Source organism: Paralichthys olivaceus, chromosome 12 (genome assembly GCF_024713975.1).
Source record: "Paralichthys olivaceus isolate ysfri-2021 chromosome 12, ASM2471397v2, whole genome shotgun sequence".
Taxonomy (NCBI): domain Eukaryota; kingdom Metazoa; phylum Chordata; class Actinopteri; order Pleuronectiformes; family Paralichthyidae; genus Paralichthys; species Paralichthys olivaceus.
In genome coordinates, this window is record NC_091104.1 from 10,568,557 (window position 1) to 10,591,042 (window position 22,486).

General features: G+C 41.5%; 1 protein-coding gene across 2 annotated transcripts; it reads left to right on the plus strand.

Annotated features, from left to right (window-relative positions):
* Positions 1 to 473: 473 nt before the first annotated feature.
* On the plus strand, positions 474 to 20,995 carry ddhd1a (DDHD domain containing 1a). 2 transcript variants are annotated; one of them, XM_020098234.2, is made up of 14 exons: positions 474 to 1,868; positions 3,412 to 3,588; positions 7,837 to 7,938; positions 10,918 to 11,046; positions 11,825 to 11,972; positions 14,045 to 14,154; positions 14,342 to 14,448; positions 14,530 to 14,792; positions 15,449 to 15,524; positions 15,783 to 15,932; positions 16,196 to 16,260; positions 16,370 to 16,542; positions 17,129 to 17,326; positions 17,633 to 20,995. In XM_020098234.2, exons 1-14 carry the CDS (start codon positions 1,070 to 1,072, stop codon positions 17,815 to 17,817), a joined length of 2,682 nt encoding a protein of 893 aa, XP_019953793.2. In that variant the 5' UTR covers positions 474 to 1,069; the 3' UTR covers positions 17,818 to 20,995. The 2 variants fall into 2 exon arrangements, with proteins under 2 accessions (XP_019953793.2, XP_019953794.2); XM_020098235.2 differs by lacking the exon at positions 7,837 to 7,938 and having other exon boundaries at positions 479 to 1,868.
* The last annotated feature ends 1,491 nt before the right edge of the window (positions 20,996 to 22,486 follow it).

Genomic DNA, 22,486 nt, shown 5'->3' on the forward strand with positions numbered 1-22,486 from the left:
AGGAGTATTCAGCTGCAACATGCAACTTCACCTCTAGATATCACTTAATTCTACACACTGAACCTTTAATGCAACTTTTGAACATTATGCACCTTGTTGTCTTTTTGCACAAACTGTTATAATTCGGCACTGACTTTTATACTGTCTTTGACTGTTTTTAGGACACCTAAATCACCTCCTCTACCTCAGGTGTTATTTATCTCTCATCCTTTTTTCAAGGTTTAAACTTAAGTTTCCAGTATGTATATATATTTAAAAGTTTCTAGTTTTCTTTGGATGTTTCTAGCTCATTTTAATAACTGACAGCACCAGGCAGAGACAAGAGAACTAAGAATTGAATTGCATTTGTTAACTTTGCATATGACAATAAAGCCTTTGAACCTTCCTTTTGGTTGATTATTAACATTTTCCATTTCTAACTGAGGTTTATAATAATAAGATGTTGAAAATAGAAAAAAAATTCGCATCTTAATAACAAAATGGATTTGTCTCAGTCTAGCGGACATCATGAGTACTGCATGTCCGGTTGTCACGTTCGCGTAACTTCTACGTGCGCGTTCACGGGTGAATCCTGTGATCCGTGCGCATCAGCTGTCAAGCCGCACGCACGCATACTACAGTATTGTCTCCGAGCGGAGGTTTGTTTGGACAAACCGACTGAATGTCGTATTCCTCCGGGACCACCGGACAACTCAAAGTGTGGACACCGGGACACGACTCCGGAGGAGCCGGACTGAAGCGACGTGGTAACGGGGGGGAAGTAGTTTGACCCATGTCCGCGAGGGTTTGATGAGGTTTCCGGTTGTAACGTTAGTGAGACGCTAGTTCTGTATCCAGCTCTATTAGCTTAGCCGGCTAGCATGCTAACAAGCTGATGTAGCCGCGGCGCACTGGAGGAAATGCCCCGGCCGCTCGTCTGGAGCTCTTTGATTTGGTTAAAATTAGTGTTTTTTTAAAGAATTATGACATGTTGTTGGTGGATGTGGTGAAGTGGTGGCCGCTTTAACGAGGAGTAGTGGCAGACGAGGCAGGAGGAGGAGGAGGAGGAGGCTGGGCTGCTCGGATAGTTATGAGCAGTGTCAACATCACAACCGACACCTCCACGTTGAGCTCCTCTTTGGGCACCGACAGTCAGGGCTCACCGCTCGGCGTCATCAACAACAACAACAAGGAGTGGGCTTTGGGAAGCGATGGGTTCCCTTGCTGTCACGAGATGAGTCCCATGGACGAGACGGTGCAGGCGGGAATGTCCTCGGTCCAGCCGGGACTGGACGGGCACCTGCCCTTTCTACACGCCGGGCACCGCAGCCCACAGGGCGGCTTGCTTCTGGACCTGACTTCCCCCGGAGCCTACATCGGCAGCGGGCCCCTGGAGTACAGCAACGGCGTCGGGAGCAATGTCGGCCCGCTGTTCGAGAGAAGGAAGAGGTCTAGGTCCAACAGCTCCAGGCACCGCTTCAACGAGGTGGTGACGGAGCTCGGACCTGAGGAGGTCCGGTGGTTTTACAAAGAGGACAAGAAAACTTGGAAGCCCTTCGTCGGGCATGACTCGCTCAACATCGAGCTCATGTTTCGGAAATACTGCGAGCTGATCCCCAGTGTGGCGGACTCCCGGGGCAGCGGCGGCGGGGAGAAGGAGGAGGAGTGCGGTGGTGGTGACCGTGCGGAGGGCAAAGGGCTGAACGGTGCGGTGCCGGTGGGGGCCAGCAGCGTGCACGGAGGCCGGGGGTCCGTGGACACGTCCACTGTGTCCTCAGAGGAGAGGGACCCCGACTGCATTGAGATCAACGTAGAGCCTGTGTGTGTCCGGGGAGGGCTCTACGAGGTGGACATTAAAGAGAGGGAGTGCTACCCTGTTTACTGGAAGCGTGAGTATCATACAAACACAAGTATCAAGTCATATTTTTGTTCTGCATCAGTCACAGCTTGTGTTACTCCAGGTCTCCGCTGCATCACTGATTGAGCTACCATGGCACTAATGCCTTCTTTGCACATATACATAATGGATGTACTGTGCGTTCTGCCATATAATGGCTAACAGCATACAGATTAATGACCCACATCCACTCACAATTCTGCTGCTCATTCAGACAATCATTGTGCATTGCACCATCCATCCATACTCCCACAAAATATCTCCAATAAACCCCACAAACATAACAAAATGATTATACATTTATCTTAGTTGATCGTTGACTCTTACATAGTTTTTGCACTATTGTTTTTGCACTGGCTCTGAAACTATTTAGCCTTCTCTTTTGGGATCATCTACACAACCCAGGGAGTCAGTCTATTAGTCTCAGCTGATCTGCACTAACTAATTCATGGACATTTCCAGGAAAAGGCTGAGAACAAATGAAGGCAGTAGCTACATAGAGGACGTTGGAAAAGCTGACCCCCGATGAAAGGGTTCATGGGTTGCTGGTTCTTTTGAAGGTTAACGCCATGTGACATTTAGAGAAGCCAGTTATTTTTTCCTGAATGTTCATTCTGTGGGATTTGAGTCCTTTGCAGACAGTTCATGCTCTCACTTTGATGTTTCAGCTCAGCCTGTAGCTCTGCTAATTGAATGGCATGTTAGCGTTTGAGACCCCAAACGCGTTTGAGATGTAAATTAATGTACAAGAAGGTTATATAGAAAGTAATCAAAAGTATATTAGCTGTGAGATGTGGAGGAGAATTAATCTAAGAAGACCTTCAGATACTCTGATTAAAATATAGGTTTTAAATGATGGTAATCGCTTTTTGTAGTAATATCAAAATGTTGCAAATAAGGTGAAAAAAAAGTTACTTATAATTTCACAGGAACTTGAAACATCACATGTTGTGTGAAGCTTAAATACTTCTCTTCTCTGACCAGATATGAACCACCCTAATAATGAGTGACTGCACTATACTCTGAGCCTCAGTGTTTCTTTCAAATGCATAAATAAGAGCAAGCTGATGTATCCAGATGTGCAGTGTCATTGTGAATATAAAAGGTTCCTGTACTTGGCAAAGTGTGCCTACATTCAGTTCAGCTTTTACACTGATTTTCACCACCGGAGACTCAGTTAATAATGTCGCTCAGGACTGTAATCAAAGCTGGCCTCGCTTCAGAAGCCTCTGAGACTTGGCCTCTCTGGAATTACCAGACTTGTTGAGTAAAATGGAAATGAGTTCACATCATCCAAAACACACATTTAAAATGAGTCAGTTCTTAGAGAGTGACTGTGGCAACACTGTTACTCTGGAGGATTTCTGCTTAAAATAAACCAAGCACAACAAAATGGAACTGTACCTAATTTATAATTTTACCCCACCCAGAAAAGTCAAGACCCCTGGATTCAGAGGACTGGCTCCAAAATGTGCATCCTTACATTTAAGTTGTTGTTTTTTATCTGAGACTAAATCTCTGTTTTACTGTTTCAGAACAAGATCACATTTCAGTGATGAGAGGGCAGTGGTTTATTGACGGTACCTGGCTCCCATTGGAGGAGGAGGAGAGTGACCTCATCGAGCAGGAGCACCTGAACCATTTCCGTGGGCAACAGATGCAGGACACGTTCGAGTCCGACTTGGTGGTGAAGACCGTCGATAGCAAAGATGGTGAGAGAATGGGAAGGGCACAGGTAGAAGAATAAGGATGATATGTTTATTTGTTCAGCTGAATGTTCTGAATCTTGAAATCTGAATCTAGAGATTTTAAACAGCAGCATCGTTTAACTTAAGTTTGAATCAACAAAAGCAGTTGTCAGAGTCAGTAGAAGAAACAACAAAACAAAAATACTTTAAACCAGCAACTTGAAATTCAAACACTCCTTTACTGGTGGATTCACTGACTGTGCAGTGTTTTTATTCCAGTCAGGCAGCATCTTGTAAAATAACACCTCCATTTTGTTAAGGCAGCGTTGTGATGAAACACCCCCACTGGCATTTTAGTTTTAAATTCAATTTAAAAGTAAAGTCACCATCTTCACAATAAAGCCAGAAGAAACACATTGTGAGTCATAAACGGTGAATTATGTGGCAGCCCTGCCTGTTTTACTATCGAAGCACAGTCGAGAGAAATTAATGGAGCAGGTGCATTCTTGTGTGCGTTGGTAGATTTTTGTCAAGTCATCCTTGCGGTGTACAGCAGGTGCAGGTCATTGTGACATTTTTCATTTTGGAATGTCCGTCTCGCAGGGCTGTCTCAGGCGAACACGTCGTAGGCTTTAGCTGTGAGGAGCAATAAGAAAGAGGCTCTTTGATTCAGCAGTGTCCTTAAGGCAGCCAGATCTACGGGACCTTCTGTGGTGATGAATGTGTGGGCGCGTGAATGTGGCAGATAAACAGAGCAAAGCGGAGAGAAGAAGCAGCTACTGTCGGAGGGAGTGAGAAACTGTTTAGTCGGCATCGTTACAACTGAGGGGATACGAGTGAGAGATACACAGATGTGTATCAAAGCATGGCTAAAGTAATCTGAAACATACAATATCATGACTACTGAATGGAATAATTATTATAGCATGTAATATTATTCAATTACTCTTAGTTCCTGCAACACTGGAGTCATTTTCAGACGTGCCTTTCTAATATAAAGAACACAGCAGGATATTGTCTTTCCAAGTTGACATCTTCTACGTGTATGGCTCCTATTTTTCACCCAGAAGTATTTGTAATACGTTTTATTTTGACCAGTTTTACGTCCATCATGTATTGGAAATGACATCAATGTGTCCACTCGCTTGCTGTGAATTTTCCAGACATTCGTCTGCTGTACACGGGCTCACTCATGGGACATTTGACCAGGGGGCTGCAAGGAAGAGTTCTGTAAAACGTCAGAGCATTTCTGAAAGCAGCTTTATTTATTTAATCTGAATAATAACAACCTCATGTCTTCTGTGTTCGCTATGGTGCACTGAACTATCACTGCTCCCTACTTGGAATAAATGAAGCCCTGTAAATAAAACAAAATCAACAGAGCAGAGCAAAGTCACTTTCATTGTCACCCTTTGGGTCTTCCTTCATATCACGTCACATGAGCTTAAAGAGAAAAAACTGAAAGGTCACTCCTGTTCCACGAGCAGTGGTGTACATATACACACAGGCCCACTAAAATATCTGTGTGCACGTAGGCATACAAACAGTCACAGAGGACAGAGGGATCACAGACAGAATTATCTGTAAGGTGTCTGACAAACTGCACAAGGGCACACAGATTGGTTTTCCAACAAGTGGAGGCCCTTGACTAATGCACATCACACAGATCATATCTTTTGTCTTGCAAGGGTAAATTTCAATCACTATATTATACACTTAGAATTCGGTTCTTATCTTAAGCAATTGTCTTTTTTTCACACCACACTTCTATTTAATAAATAGGGATCATAAAGCGAGCCGGCTGGGTTCAGACATTACCGCAGTACGTACATTTCCTGTGCTATTTCTCGCTCTCTCCCTCTCCTTATCGCGTCTCCTTTTTCTGCCCTTTCCCTTGTGCCTCAGTGAGTAGCTGAGACTAAAGGTTAGTGAAGCAGAAGACGTTTGATCTGCATACCAGCATGCTATGCAGGCATAACTGTGGGTTGCACTCCTGCAAACGATCCTGTCCTCTCACTTTCCAAATGTACTTTTCTGCCAATGTTCTCTTCATGAATTGTGTAGTCAGCCAGTCATGGCCGGTTTTCTGGGAAGAATGACTGTTGCCGCAGGAAAGTTGACAGTGGTGACAGATGGTGAGCTTGTGGCATCAGAGAGGAAGCCTCGGCTCTTAACTCAGTTATTGAAGCCAAAAATGGCCACGAGGGGATTGCAGTGGATGGGTTTTATTAATTGTGTGTTAATGTTTTATTTTTTCCAGCTTCCCATCTTTGATCCATGCAGCTTAATTCTTAGTGTCAGTTTCTAAGTTGAGGTAAATACGCAACAGTAAAAAAGAAGTAAACATTTAATTCAAATTAAGATCCTGTCCATTTATTTTAGGGTTTTCCAGTGCGTGTATCTATTGAAGAGTAATCCTATGATGAAACTAATGGGTGTGTCCCAGTCAGTCAGGCTTCTCAGATGTCAACGGAAAAAAAAAGCCGGCATGCTGCAGGCCAAGGAAAAGTTTGTGTACGCTACATATTCAGCTACATACTGTATTTATACCCATGAGGCTGAGAATACACTTAGTAACTAATGACTGATGACACAGGTTTAAAAGAACTGGAGTTACATTTTTCACCCAATAACTTTTTAATATGTAATGTTTCAGTTGCATGAATCTGGATAGCTGTTAGATTGAAACATTACGAGTCTATGAGATTGTCTAACCTCTCTGCTTATTGTAATAACAACATATATACTTGTTTAGTGTGATCGAGTAATGATTGTTGGCTGTCCAGTTTTACCCTCGGGGGACATAAAAGTCATGTGTTTCTTCAGCCCTGAGGACGATCACACACTATAATCTATGGCACAACTAAAGGTTATTTGTTCCTTATGAGGAAGACTGTGTACATGGCCATTAGGGAACAACTATTTATGGATGGACCCATCAGCACTGTAATGGCAAAATGGACTTCACTGATAGCTTAGCAAATACACATCCTGTGTACTCAGCAGGTCTCTCCTCATCAGACTTTCACCTCAGCTGAGGGAGACACTGCTGACATTTGCAAGTCTGATTCACTGAGTGAGTGAAGACCTGCGATTTGTGGACTTTGCTGATTTGATTAACAGATGCTGAGAAATCCTTTTTTAAAACATCAGATCAAGTCACACACTTTACTGATTCAGTGATTTAAAGTAAATAGAACATTGTATGATTGAGCTTCAGTTTTGAGTTCAAGATTAGCGTACATCACATGAATTGAATTTATAATCTAAATCCAGCAAATGTTTACCAACCTATTATTAGTTTCTGTCCATCAGCGATAACCGGCACATTTGTAATGTGTTTACCACCACACCTTATTGGGTTATTGTGGGGGTTTTCTCACAAGGAAAATGAAATTAGATGTGGTATCTATCAAACCTTAAATCACTTGTGTGAGGATTTGATCAAGGATTATTTCAGTTTTATGTATAAAGTGATGTGTGTTACTGTGAAAAAAGTCTTAACATTAATGACTCTACTTACATTGACATTAGAGCACAATTACAGGAACAGGTTTAACACTTGTTCATTAGAAATAACAAAATAATTCACATTCAGGCACATCCTTATTTGTCTCAGGTAAAAGATTTGCAGCATCATAACTACTTATTTGCACAAAATTCGTTAGCACATTCATTGTTTTCATACTTTTCATATTACAGAATTCTATCACCTCAAACCTTAACCTTTCTCCTTGTATGGTTTTAGCTGGTATGTGTTTCTGAGTGGGATTGTGTTTTCAATACGTTTTAAGTCATCATTAACCAAAACGGAAACATGCTTAGTGTTTAGAAGTGTGCTCTTATTTCTGTCTCACTTTTTTACAAAATGTCCAATGAAAATACTTTTCATTAACACTTTCTTTTTCACAAATATCCCATTGTACTACACAGACACAAAAGATTATGCATAATGGTATTTTGTTGTTATGTTTCACAGTTGATTTCTGTATTAAGTGTATTTGAAAGTCTACCTCAGTCATCTTGGGCGAATGTCAAGAAGCGCTGCATTTTGGGCTCACCACAGCCTTCTATGACTTTTTTCCCCAGCTTATTCTCATGATATCTACCTGCAGCCACCAGGCCCTGTCAGTGACCAGTACAGGCTCTGTATGTGGGTAACCTGATAGCAGCGCTACTTGATAGATCAGCCTGTTCTAGAGCGATGACAGTGGTAGCTTGTGTGACTGAAGGCAGGGTTATAGCCATTACTCACTCTCTGTCGGTTGTTAGTTCTCTCCCACCTGCCCCCTTTCTACCTCCCTTTTCTGTTCAAATGGAGTGGATATCAGACGAGTGCTAAAACTACATGTCACAAGCGCAAACGCTGTCAAGGTACTGTATAATACCATGTTCTATGTTTTGTTTCATTTTACCTCTGCTGTATTAGATCTACTAGCTTGATCCTCTCTCCTTGTAGAACCTATAGGTCTCCTTGGAGCTAGATTTCCCTTTTGTTCATGGTTCAGACCTGTTGAAATCTAATTCATAGAGCTAGAACTAGGCTCAGTTAGAATTGGTTGTATTAAATTGATTTAGGCTGCTCTCCTGGTTCTGTATTGCAGCCATAACTGGGCCTAGTTGCTAGAACGTCTCCTTCTGTGCTGTGACCCAGAGTTTAGTACTTCTGCTGTGGCTGATGCTGCTTGGTGATGGAACCTATTGATCTATCCCTCATCTCCTTGCTGGGATAGTAACATGGATCAGCCATCTACTAGGGCAAGACCCCTTCAACCACTGGATCTAGAATGAATAAGCTGATCCTCAAAAAAAGCTCCTTTGCCCATTTTTATCTCTCTCTCTCTCTCTCTCTCTCTCTCTCTCTCTCTCTCTCTCTCTCTCTCTCTCTCTCTCTCTCTCTCTCTCTCTCTCTCTCTCATTGCTTTCTCTTCCTCATCCCCCCTGGCAGTTTGAGCATCATTAATGAACCGCCATCACTTGCTCCCGCGCTAAGGGCAATGAACAAAGCACTCTGTTAAGAGCCCTTGCACAAGCAATGAGCTACACAGAAGAGCCATTGTGGCCGTTTACTATAGCCCCCAAACATAGTGTGTGGAGTCAGCCTCTTAGAGGTCCATCACTGTCCTAGTTGTAGGTGCATTGACCCTCTCCAGGTCTGTGTCCTCAGCTCATATATTAAATCCAAGCGACCGTTGACCTAAAATCTAGTGTCCTATGTAGACATCAACAGAAAGTATTAGGGGTTTGCAAGTAGCACTCGTACATTGTAGAATAGCATAAAAGAAACAATTGATCCTTAGAAAACAACTGTCACAGCCCCAGACTAATAGACATCCTATTTATGATGATTTCAAGGAGCCCCCCCTTTTCATCTCTTTCAACCACTCTGTTCTCTGCTCATTGCTTCTTGCATCTTTCCCAAATTGTCTCACACAAATTCCCCATTTACCCTGTGTACTTCAACAGCTTATCCAGACTGTTCCCACAGTCATGTTCTTTGCTCCTCACTCCGTACTGTGAAACCCTCCCTCACCCTCAGTAGATCTCCACAGCCATCAGAGAGCAAGCTCAGTAAACTCTTTAACCTTGTGTTGGTTCACTGCCAGCTCCTCCGTCCGCTTTGATCCCCTCTTCCTTTCCCTTTCCTTTGTAATGCATTGGCCTTCATTGTAAAACAGGAAGTCTTCTTGGACAGCCAATAATCACCTTACTGGCAACGTTTTCCCTCTTAAGTCTCATAAACTTTAACATTTGATATTAATAAAAAAAACAAAAAAACCACTGAAGAAATATGCATGTTGTAGCTGAGCTCAAAGACTTCCTGCCTTACAGTGTACTTGGCTAACGATAAGGCTCAACAGCCTGAAGTGGCCCTCCTTGTGTAACAATTGTAGGTCTCATCTCACAGATCAGCTTACTTCCCCGAGTCTTTACCTGTGAGTGCATGAGGTATCGATAAGAAGAGAGGGCCACTTTAAACTGCGGTGGTAGAGGTCAAGCATCCGCTTCCATTTGGTGCTGAGCAGTTTCATCTCAGGACCTACAGAGATAAATGGAAGCGCGTGAGAGAAGAAACTCAATCGCTCACCTCTCGTTTCTCAGGACAAGAGCTTTATTATTTTATTACTGTGATTCCAAGTTCGATTAGTGCCCTTCCTCTGTCCAACAAATGTTTCTTGTTGTCTCCTTCTTTGGGACTCTGCTTGTCTTTCTCCTGTAGAAGCATTCGTTCATTTTCTCACTGGCTGCTCTCAGAGTGAACAGGTCTCAGTTAAGGTGCATTAATTACTAGGTGTCACATGACCCGCCAGTCATGCTTGTCCAATGCCAGGCAGCAGAGGCTCAGCTAAACCCCACCATGACACACACACACAATTTATTTCTGCCATGTAGACATGGCTGATGAATTATCAAGGAATGGAAAGGAAGGAAAGATATTAAAAGATGAATAAGGAGGGAATAAACCTCTTGAAAGGATGCACAGATCTGATACAAGATTGATTCCCTGGTCCCTGGTTTGCTCTTGTACAAAATGTATAAAAGACATTCAAAAGATAATACAATAATAATGTATTTCTTCTACACCATTGTTTGTGGGTCAATACTGCTCACACAAAAGCATTGCGTTTCTCCAACTGCTTTACACCACTCTCAAGGGTTTTAATCCCTAGATTGGTTCAGAGCAGTACAAAGAGCCATGACTGTGCGCTGGACCTACGCCAAAGCCTTCCACCAATCTCAAGATGAACTTGACTGCACAGGACATCTAAGGGACATGCTGCTGCAGGGACATAAATAACTCTTTGGAATGTACCAGTTTCATTTATCGCTCGTAGGTTCTGTAGTAAATGGTGTCGCCTCTCGAGCCATACCTCTGCTCTTACTTGCTCCAGTCGCTGCATTATACTTTGACAACCTAGAGAAAAATAAAACGTGAGAATGAAAATAGTTTAATATACCTAAATGTTGATGCACATGTAGGATGGACAAGCAAGAGCTGAAATATGCAATCATGGTGTGTGATAGTTTGATGTGTTTTCTTTCTACCTGCAGATCAATGCTCCCAACTGCATTTGATTGAGCTATTCAAATGATCCTAGAAATTAGCTTTTCTTTTTCTTTTTCTACTTGCATTTATGATTGTCACTTGGTGTAATTCTTATGCTGTATTCAGTCTCTCACTCTTTGCACTCAAAACACTTTATATTGGTAAACCTTTTTCCCTCGCCCGTTTCCCTGGTTATTCCCTTCTCTTTGCCGAATTTCCCACTCTGTCTGGCAATGCCCTTCTCTTTTTCCTCTTTCCATTCATTCAATCACTCCTCTCTCTCTCTCTCTGGCCCCCTCCCACAGCCATCCGCAGTCTGAAGCTGAGTCGGACCCACGTGGATTGGCACAGCGTGGATGAGGTCTACCTCTACAGCGACGCCACCACTTCCAAAATTGCTCGCACCGTCACTCAGAAACTGGGTTTCTCCAAAGGTTTGTAATCACAGACTGTCATTGTCTTTCCTAACTTTCCCATTACCTTGTGGTTGACATTAGCATTTAGCTCAAAGCGCCATTGTGCAGTACACAAGCGCTAGCATGGCTTCCCACTCAAATATAATTCTGTCGACATCTTATGTACAAATGACATTCTTATGACACAATCATTTTCTTGTATAAATGACCTTTTGCAACTTACTTAAACATGTCTGCGCACAGTTCAGTCTCTTAAATGGATTAACCCAGATAATCACTGTGTCCATCTGCTGTTATGAGGGCTTAGTTTCGATGAAATGGCTTAAGTGTAACTGTAAAGATGGCAACAGCACTTTAACCTAGTGTGTGATTTTTGATCTGTAAAGAATCTGAGAGACTCCTAGCTCTATGGCACATTTCAGTTCAATAAGAGGAGGAGTGGGTACTAGCTATCTCAATCTCCCCTGACACACAAATACTTCGTCAGGGGAAATCTCCAGACAGCAACAAATGCTATCGGCTCCTGCCACCTGGCCGCACAGCACATGACTGTACATGACTCTAGATCTAAATAAGGACCCAAACTCTATCCTCTAGACGCACCACGTGTGACAGCAGAACTGTCTCACCTACTGGCCTTTTTGGAGTGGGAACAACATGTTACTAACCTTCAACAACATTTATTAATATCCCTCTAGTGAACAGACTGAAAATGTGTTTATTTAACAGTGCTGGAAACAAATGCTGTAAATAATGATTTGATAAAACTCTCACCCTGTCATCATTCCTCTTCCAGCCTCAAGCAGTGGTACACGGCTCCACCGCGGCTTTGTCGAGGAGGCCTCACCTGAGGACAGACCCCCTCAGACTACACACATCGTCTTTGTGGTCCATGGGATTGGACAGAAGATGGACCAGGGACGCATTATTAAAAACACTGGAATGTGAGTTGTGATATCAATAATATGATTTAATTAAGGATTTGCGTGTTTTCTTATTGTAAGCAGATCAACAATATTTTAATTTAATTTAAAAGGATGTCTTCCACCTGTCTAACTTTGGAATTTACACACTTTCTATATCCAATCTAAGTTAATTCATGTAGGTGGGAGAGGAAAAACTCTCTCCATGATGATGTGATGTTTGAAATACCAAGAAGTTTGTTTGCTCTCTGTTCCTCTTTCTGTCACAGTCTGTCCCTGACACTTCTCGTTCTGTCATTCTGTTTTTCCCGTGGCTTTTATGACGACTGTTCTCTTCTTCCCTCTTTACTCTGTCACACTGTTTGTCACGACACAGGCACAAAAGCACGATCACACAATGCACATTTTGTTTTTAGTAGCTGATGAGGGGTTTCAGATATCAACCTGTCTGACAGGTTCTTGTGATTCCAGATATGGTAAATTATGTAACTTGTCCATCTGTAGATTGCATGATTAAAGTGCTTGCAGAAAATGAAGGTACCGCTCAGTTAAAAAAAATATGATTAAACAATTGTAAATACAGTGAATATCCGTAGGATAGAACTGCACTGCACTGTTTTACCCTCAGCTTCATTCATCTAAAGCCTCTAATATTCACAGTAGTCTAAGTTATTTCCAGCATTTCTCTTGATACCACTGCACCTGCAGCCTTTGTATTTTGTTCTCCTCCCTTCCTTCCTCTATCTTTCTCACTCTCTTTGTCTTCTCCTGCTGTTCTCTAAAGTCTGTCCTTGTATCGTTGTGCTGACCGTCTGGTAGCCAAGAAAGCATTACACACTGAGACCCGAGAAAACACAGCAGAATAGGGAAATGCATTGCAACACCAGACAATACAGAAATGGTATAAAATGCTTGCAATGCATCAGCAGCAACATAATAAAAATGCTGCAGGAAACACTAAAGACATGACTCATTCCAGACAAAATAATGAAAATTATCAAATGTCCATGATGAACTCAGCTCAGAGCTATACTACCCAGTGTTAAAACTGTCAAGACCCGACAGTCCCCTTAAATTCAATCAAGCTGCACCAAATATTGACAAACAAACAAACCCACAGGAGTGAAAACATACTCATGACGACAATTCGATCAATTTTCAAGTCTGCGTGTCCAGAGGGGCCAAATGTAATTCTTGGATGGTTTGAGAAGCACAAACAAAATCTAATTTACAAAACTGAAATACTGTTTTGTCTTTCAAATGCTTTATGTTTTATGAGGAACTCATCAATAGTTGACGTTTGTAGGAAGTTACAATTACACTATTGTATTGACCTTGGTGCCCTCTCAGTACTACCGCAAGCAGTAGAACAGAGGAACAGTGCCATGTGTGTCTGTGTGTCACTGAGTTGTTCTCAGGCCACCGGCCGTGGCTTAGGTCAGCTAAGCAGGTAAAGTAGACCAAGTCAGGCAGCAGAGCTCTTTAAGCCTCACTCCCAGCTCCTTGTGGATTATATCAGAAACACTTTCCTCAGCCAAGAGGAAAGATCAGCCTGTCTGGCCTATTCATTGTGTATTCTTTATTTGTGTTGAAACTGAATTAAGTTCAGCCTTGTGCCTTTCAATGTTCCATTATATCATTAGCAGTGATGTTAGAGGAAATAGTGGAGGTTTAGGTGAGCTCTTTAAAATGTGAGTTCCCCTGCAGACACAGTAGATAGTCCGGCCATAACCTGCATTATAAGATTGCCCCATTCAGAGCCCAGTCGTTTAAAAGCCACTCTCAGCCTCTCATATCAACAGCGCACCTCTCCCTCCTGTTAGCTAATGCTGCCCCATATGGGACTAGCAGCAGTGTAGCCATTGTGTGTGTGTTCATGAGGGAAACTGCTGCATCAGTGAGCAGAAAAATGGACGTCGTTATTCTCATCACGACTCAGTTGTATCAGGTTCAGACATCAACCCAGAACCTATCATGACTATAATGCACTGCTGCCCAAACGATGTGATACCAAAACATACTCTACACACCAATAAAAATGTTCACAATGTCCTAATCTAGTGTTTGTTCATCATTGTCATGTGGTCATTCAGGCTGAGGGAGGGTGTGAGGAAGATGGAGGAGAAGCACTTTTCAGAAATCAGTGAGGAGCATGTGGAGTTCCTGCCGGTCGAGTGGCGCTCCAAACTCGCACTGGATGGAGGTTAGTGTGTGTTCAGTGAAAGTGATTATGCATGTTTATTCCTCTATGTTTAGTTTGTGCTTTAAGTATTAGCAGTTGAAGAGTGTTTTGTTGTTCTGGTGCGTCACTCTGCTGTTCATGTGTCGAGCCTCGCGCCATAATCATTGGTTGATAAATAACTCTCTGTGTTGTTTGTATGTCTCTGTAGACACAGTAGACTCAATCACACCAGACAAAGTGAGAGGACTGAGAGATCTCCTCAACAGCAGTGCGATGGACATCATGTACTACAACAGCCCCCTTTACAGGGATGAGGTGAGGGTCACCTGCTTTGAGAAACTCTGACTTTGTTGCACACCGTCCGTCCATTAAACTCCTCCCTCCCTGTCCCCCCAGATTACCAAGGGCCTAACGCAGGAGCTTAACAGACTTTACACACTCTTCTGCTCCCGGAATCCTGAGTTTGAGGAGAAGGGAGGGAAAGTGTCCATAGTGTCTCACTCCCTCGGCTGCGTCATCACCTATGACATCATGACGGGGTGGGATCCCGTGCGCTTCTGCCTACAAGAGGATCACGCTGTTGAAGAGGAGCTGGACCTGCGCTGGGTGTCGTACCAAGAGAGGCACCTTTTAGACCAGCTGCAGCTCACAAGGACTAGGTAGGGTTTACTGACGTAGATCTCAGGGATTGAATGTGTAGCTGCATGTTCAGGATCAGTGACAGATCTTTTGAGAAGCCTGAGGTACAACATTTATGTTTTATGTAGGTTCACTTAGCCGCAGAAAACCAAACAATGAATTCTATTTTTTATTTTACCCTCAGCTCACTCGATTTGACAGCCCACGCTGCTCATACCTTTTCAACTACTCTCATTTAAATTCAACATCAAACTTAACATTTTCTTAGTTTTTTTAATTTACATAATGCAGCGTCTGCTATTCTTATACTTTTTTTCATGCAGCAAGTTGTGCTTCCTGCTTGTTTTTGTCAGAGGGCAGTGAATTGGAAGGGAAGAGGTTTTTAGTACACCTCATCTGCACCCATCATTCTGTTAGTGCAATATAATTTAATGTGTGCACCATTACCTTCGTGTAACAAGAAACATCTGGAACAAAGGTTGATCTGAGATTGATACCTGAATAAAAGGTCTGCAGATGATGAGTGTGTGGGTGTGGGCGGATGGGTGGGTAGGTACCTGGAGGTAATAGTAATACATACATGAATGTATATTGGAAGTTACATTACTATTTAATATTTAAGTTTATTTTCTATTTTATCATTTATGGTCACTGTGCTTTTCTGCTTTTTCAACAGGTTGCGAGAGCTTGAAAATCAGCTCGTTACACTGGAGGCCTCTAAACCCTCTGCACCTCCAGCCCTCAAATTTAAGGTAAGATTCATAAATGTCCTGTATGTTTACCATTACAGTATAATATACTTTATATAAATATATATCGATTTTGATTGTTTTTGTTGCAAAGATATGCTAGAAAGACAAACAAATTTTAAAAAATTCCAAGGCCCAACTTTCTGTAACTGTTGTCTTCCTCCTGTGAATATTTATCATAGTAATGTAATAATGTGTTTGTGTCTATTAAACAACATAGAAGTTCAAACATTTCAGACCTATCATTTTTCTAATCCTCAGGTGGAGAACTTTTTCTGCATGGGTTCTCCTCTGGCTGTGTTCTTGGCCCTGAGAGGCATCCGCCCTGGTACCAGCTGCCATCAGGACCACATCCTGCCCACTCCCATCTGCAGCAGGCTCTTCAATGTCTTCCATCCGACAGACCCTGTGGTCAGTCTTTCTTTTACCCCACTCTGATTCTTTCTCTCAGGGTTCAGATTTTCTTTTTTTATTATCATCTCTTTAGCATTTCTTATTTCTTTCTTGCTTGGTAAGCACATAAGTAGAGTATTTGTTAAAAGCAATTTGCTGTTTTTTACACTTTGCTGTCCTAATATATAGAAGCCAGAAATTTGCAACTAGCAACTCACTCAGATCTGCAAATAAAAATGTTTCGGACATATAAGGTAACTGAAATGTAATGCTCTCTGCAGGCCTACAGACTGGAGCCCCTCGTCCTCAAACATTACAGCAATATTGCACCTGTTCAGATACACTGGTAAGAGCTTGAATCTAAAATCCTACGACACTTGATATTCTTTGCACACACAAATATTGTTTTTCACAGTATAACTGCTCTGAACGCTGAGATTTTTTTCTTGGATCAGGTGTAGTGCCACAAACCCCACACACTACGATGAGATCCGACCAACCTTCCTCAACCCGGTCAAAGACCCAACATCTGACACCGAGAGCATTCCCAGCCCGAGCACCTCCCCTGTTCTTCCCCGCCGGCACTATGGAGAATCCATCACTAATCTGGGCAAGGCCAGTATACTGGGTACAACATGAACCATCACTTTTCTAATTCTGGTCCGATCTTACCTGTAGTAGCATGCATGACTGAAAGAGTTGTTAACATTATTTTAAACATTAAAGCAGCCTCATGGTAAAGAATGTATTACCAAACAGTCTTTAGGACACTAAAAAACGTTTCTGTGTATGATTTATATGCCGATTACTGTTATTATGAATGTATAAATCCATAAGATTTATATAACTGCTGAAACTAAAATAATCTATATTTAACTTTTTGTAGTTGTGTGAGGATCAAATACTTTCCTATGACGTGTCTGGTATTATTGTTTAATATATTCTTGTTTTGAAACTGGCGGAGGGGAATTATATACTTATATTCTATAGGTAAAATCATTTCTCAGCTGTGGGGTTCAATATTTGAAGTAATGTGAGATGCTCAGTTTGACTACAGTACTACATCAACAGTGCCATCATGTGGAGAGATGGAGAATGGGCTGAAACACTTTGCTCCCCTGTAGTTTTTAATAAAGTTAATTAAAGAAACGTTTCTCATATTGCTCTTGACCACATCTCACCAGCTCTATCTCTTTTTCACTGCCTCAATGTAGGAGCGGCGAGCATAGGGAAAGGTATCGGAGGAATCCTCTTCTCGCGCTTCTCGCGCTCCAACAGCCAGCCTTCAGTGTCTTTAGGACTGGAGGGAGGGACAAACACTGAGGAGGAGGAGCAGAAGCGTGCAGAGAGTCAGTCAGCATACGGCCTCTCCACCATGATTCGGCCCACCTCCCCCACCGTTGACACATCATGTAAGTTTACTTACCTGTGCACCCTAAAGACTAAATATCCAGAAACATGCACTTTGACCTTGTGGTGTGGCCCATGTCCCTTCTGAGAACATGGAAGAGATCAAGACACTTGGGCTTCTTTTTCGGCATTTGGCGAGCCGTCGTGTCTTCAATCTTTATTTACAGTTTATGGTCCACACCAAACAATCATAGATGAAGTCTCCTTAACCAGAGTTAGAACTTAACTTTAACAATTAAAGTGTGTTGGGAAGGTATTAGTTATTAACTACTAACTCACAAATGTTTGTGCAACTCTGTTTCTCACAGTGGAGCTGGAGCGGCGCATCGACTTTGAGCTCAGAGAAGGCCTGGTGGAGAGTCGCTATTGGTCAGCAGTCACCTCACACACAGGCTACTGGTGCTCACATGACATCGCACTCTTCCTGTTGACTTTCATATACAAGCAGAAGACGACCTCTGACTTAGCAGAAGAGGCTCCAGAGCCAGACTGAGTCTGCACATTACACAACTCACACTTGAATAGTGTCTGACAACTCTAAAAGGGTTGGCGAGACACAAAAATAGACTTCATCCATTTATTTTTATGCGCACAAACTGATTAAATACACTTATCTCTTTCCTTTCTCTCCCTGTGATCCAGCTTTTTTTAACACTTGGAAATCAAGACTGACTAATTTACGTAATTCCAAGATGTGCATTTAATTTTGATTAGCTTTTACACAATTGTGCACCCTAAGGGTGACAGTGTTGGACCAGGAACCCCTAAGGAGGTGCCCCCTTTACCAGTATGAGCAGAAGCTTGCTTATAAACATGAAATAAGAGCTGAATGAGTTTGATGCACCCAGTGGAAAAGACTTAACTTCGTCCCCAACAACAGCTGCAGCCTGTTGGTGAAGTGTCCACAAGTTTACTGTTGATTAATGCTTCTGTTCAGCCTCCTTTCCAGTGACTCAGTCTGGAGCCTTGTGACACACATGCCTGACCCTCAGTCACTGAGGCTTTCAGATTTAAGTTTTCTTTGACATTGAGGAGAAAGAAATACAGCTGTCAAAAATAGTTATATCTTTAAAACATTTCTAACCTTTAACATCTTTAGCTCTACTTTATCTCTGATGCTAACAAGCAAATTATATGCCTTTCAAAATTAGCCAAACAATGTACACATGAAGAATGTGTTGTCTGTTATACGTATGTATAAGTATCTCTGTTGAGATATCTTTTCTTTTTTTTTAACAGAACCTGAGGGCATTATCCCTTTAAAAATGTTTGGGAAGCATGAAGAGAAACCTAACAAACTTATTAGTTTGTTTTTCCTATTCTATGCCATAATCACCTCTTTTTTAACATTCATTCCTCAATCACTAAATTAAACATGAGCAAACCACCACTTTTATACCACACACACACCTTATCATTTAATGTTGAGGTTCCACTAACTAAACAGTTTTGGGGATAAATTCTAATCACAAAAGTTACATCTTATCATGACATTATTTTCCATAAATGTTTACAACCACATTAGGCTTGTATCATGATGCGTTATCTACATTTTCGACAAAGCATTGAGCATGTGTATTTATTTTCTTACACACAGTTTATGAATCCAGATCGTAGTCTATAACTCTCTCAATGTCTTTTGCCGAACTCTAAACAATCTTACTCATTCAAACTTGCATGATTCTATATTACTGATGTGGTATGGAGATCATTTTCCATGCTCATGTCTTTGTACCAATATCCAGATGAAATCCCTGGTACTAGATGCATTTTTTTCTTAAAAAACAAATATATACATATATTTTTCCTAGCGATCTTCAGGCTCTTGTGGGCATGAACGTGATTCTCATCTCGGGAAAATGGGACTCAAACCTGTGGCCAAAAAACATGTGTAGCTTGTTAAGCTCTGCTTTAGTGGTGGAAAGGCTGATTTATACTAATTTGAAAGTAGCTTCTTTTTATTTTGTGGCCAGTGCACACAAAGTTTAAGTTTTAAGTTTGTTTCTTGTTTGCCTTTTTTGTAAATTGGTGACTAATTCACACTTAACCCTTTTGAGATAATGAATATGTTGCAGCCTGTCTTTTTAATTGTTTAAAAGATAGGCTCCTTCGTGTGTTTTCCTAAAAGAGAAAATAATATGGACAATTAGCAAAAGCAAATCATGACTATTGTTCTCTAAAAACAAAAGTTGCTGGTTATCATGATTTTTTTTTTTTTTAGTTGTTTTTTTTTAAATGGTCCTTTAACAACACAACCAGTAGCAAATATGCCGAAATAAGAGCTCACTCACTTTACATGGTGTCAAATAAGTGGTAAATGGATGCTGGAACAAAAAAGACATAGACAGTGCCAACACACCTCTAATAACTGTGTTGGTGTCTTTATTTAGTAGAAAATCTCTTATGATTGTTAATCGATGTCTAATTAAATAATTTGTTACACAACCGCAGGGGATAAAGAAATGGAACGACCCTCAGATACACATGTAACAGATCACATTGCCGTCTGTGTCAAATTTTCCTTGTTATAATATCATAGTAATCAAAAGAGCTTATTTTAATTAGCTACAGTGCGAGCTACTGCTTTTACATCAACACCATCATGGGCTGTTTGGAATCAATGTGTTGGTGTTGTGTGTCTGTTACGTCCGCAAAAGCCTAATGACTGAAACCTGGCTGCCTTGTTGACCAGATAGTATAGCATGGACAAAATAGAAGGGAGTATGATATGGAAGAGTTTCTACATTTGACCTGGTGGATCTTGCACATTCATCAGCTATGAGTTGCACAGAAATGATGTAGAAGAACAGCTTGTTAATTAATATTTTTATTAATTCATAATTGCATGTGTTACATTGCAGCAATAGAAATGTGAAGATGTTTCTTGGACAGCAGGAATGCTCTTTACTTTGGAAACCTTGGACGTGCAATGAAAAATGCATAGAACACTTCCATTGTTGCCTCTGCACCTGAAAATCACACTTGCAAATACATATTGTAGGAGTGTGTACAGGCCCTCGTAACAATAACAACAATATTGTGATTCGGCCCGTGAGTTTCCACGGTGTATCTGAAATTTGCACATTTTCCATCAGAGCGATTCTTGATTCACTCACAGATTTTAAACTGTGCTCACTCTGCATGTGAAATGAATAAATAAGCAACTCAACTGGAGAGAATGAAAGATAATTGTGTCAATGTACATTGTACTTTTGACTACATGAGCATTTTAGCACAACATTTTGAATGATGACAGTATATTATATTTTTTTTGTCAGAGGTACAAGCATCAGGGAAATGTCTACTGTGTTTTTTGTAGATTTAACTAAAGTGTTGATTCCAGTTCGAAGCCATTATTCAGTCAAATGATCAAGTGCTGTCATGGGTGTGTTGTCAGTCTTTAAAATATTCAAAAGCTAATAAAAGAAGGGCCTGCAGCCATATGTCATCACACACTGGGTGAGAAAGAGAAATGCACATTGAAACTTACTGTGTTTTTGAATGAAATTTGTGTCAGTTACCACTGTTAACTTTGAATGGGTGTCTGGAAAAGTTTTTTTTTTGTCTGTCCCTAGAGCTGTGCAATAACCCATGCCTGTAATGGATTCTAACTGCCATCCAAAGCATTGTATTTATTTCCTTTTATTAAAGTATTTCTTTCCTTTTTTGGATACAATGACTACTTCCTTTGTCTGCCATATGTCAAAGATAATAACCAGGGAAATGATGACTGTAGCTGCGTAGGAGGACGTTGAAATCATCAGAGGAAGATGGTCCAATTGCTCGTTTCCACGTTTTCTTGGACAAAAGAACTATTTGTTCTTCTGAAACTGGGGTCAGATTCCTTCCAAGGGACCCCCTCACGAGAACATCGAAGCTGACTTATAGATCATAAATGGGCTTCATTGTGATCCTCATGACTTCCAGATGAATTACTGAGGGTTTTTTAATGCAGTTTAGTAACATCTGCAAAGCAAGGATCACAGATGGGACCAGTTAGCGCAGGGGTTATTCTCATAAATAATAGATTAAGCCCTGCTGTTCTGTGTTTGAACAGAAGAGGTCAGTCATCTCTCAGTTAAAACTTGAACAAAGGCCCACTGACCATTTGCTGTTTGTGCTCTCTCCCAACCTTTTTCCATTTATTGCCTTTAACTAAATTTAGATATTTGGACAGTTGCTGTTATTTCTAATTTAAGCTGCTAAGATATGATGTTAAATGAGCAAAAGATACATAAAAAGTGAACATCGCACAAAAGCTGACTGACCAAGTCCTTTTTTGAGCCTTGGAGATGATGTGAACCTCTTGGTCTCCCCTCACAGCCTCCACCTCTCTGCCTCAGTCTCTTTCACCTCCTCCTTCCTGATCCACATCATCAACATCAGGAGCCAAGCCAGCTCCGCATCTGCCTGACTCAAATGTTTACCCTGCAATTAAAACACGGCCTATAAAAGGCAATGGGTCGGCCGCCAGACACTGACGAGGGGGTCAGAGCTGCAGGAGGGAGAGGGAGAGAGGTTATAAATCACTTTGATGCAGACCTGTCGTCTGAAGGCCCAGATTCCTGAGCTGGAGGACTGGAGCTGGAGCGAGTTCACCAGGGGACCGAGCCAGAAAAGCAGATGATTCATATGTCTTTCACTGTGGACCTCTTGGAGAGTGTGGGTTGGAGTGTGCATTGTGCTGCTGCTGTTGCTGTGGGGAGAATGGAAACAGCATTTAACCCCTCAAACGCGTCATTTGTGTGATCATTTGATTGAATGCTCGTATAAAATGCTATTTTTCATCTGAAGATGTGAACAATAGCTCGCAGACATCACGGCTGATTGTCAGCATGAGACACTTCTGAAGATAGTTTTCCATGTGTTCAATTTTATTAGGAAATCAAAGTAAACTGTGATTGAGTTTCTGTGATTTATTGACTGTCCGTTAAAGCACAATGACTGACCTTGTGTGAGAGTCAAATAGTTTGTACATGTTGGAGAAAATTTTAAATGTGAGTTTCATATTAAGATAAGTTTCCACAAAAGTGATGCAACTAGATATATTTACGTACAGGGACTTTATCATTTCTATGTTGTGTGTATTTATATTCTATATTTGATCTGTCAGCACTGAGTACTGCACTTTGTATCACTTTATTGTGGCTACATTTCATACT

Coding starts and splice junctions, on each gene's coding strand:
- ddhd1a (XM_020098234.2), top strand. CDS start 1,070: ATGAGCAGTGTCAACATCACAACCGACACCTCCACGTTGAGCTCCTCT. Junction 7,939..10,917: donor CAAGCGCAAACGCTGTCAAG/GTACTGTATAAT, acceptor CCCCTCCCACAG/CCATCCGCAGTCTGAAGCTG. Junction 17,327..17,632: donor CCCCACCGTTGACACATCAT/GTAAGTTTACTT, acceptor TGTTTCTCACAG/TGGAGCTGGAGCGGCGCATC.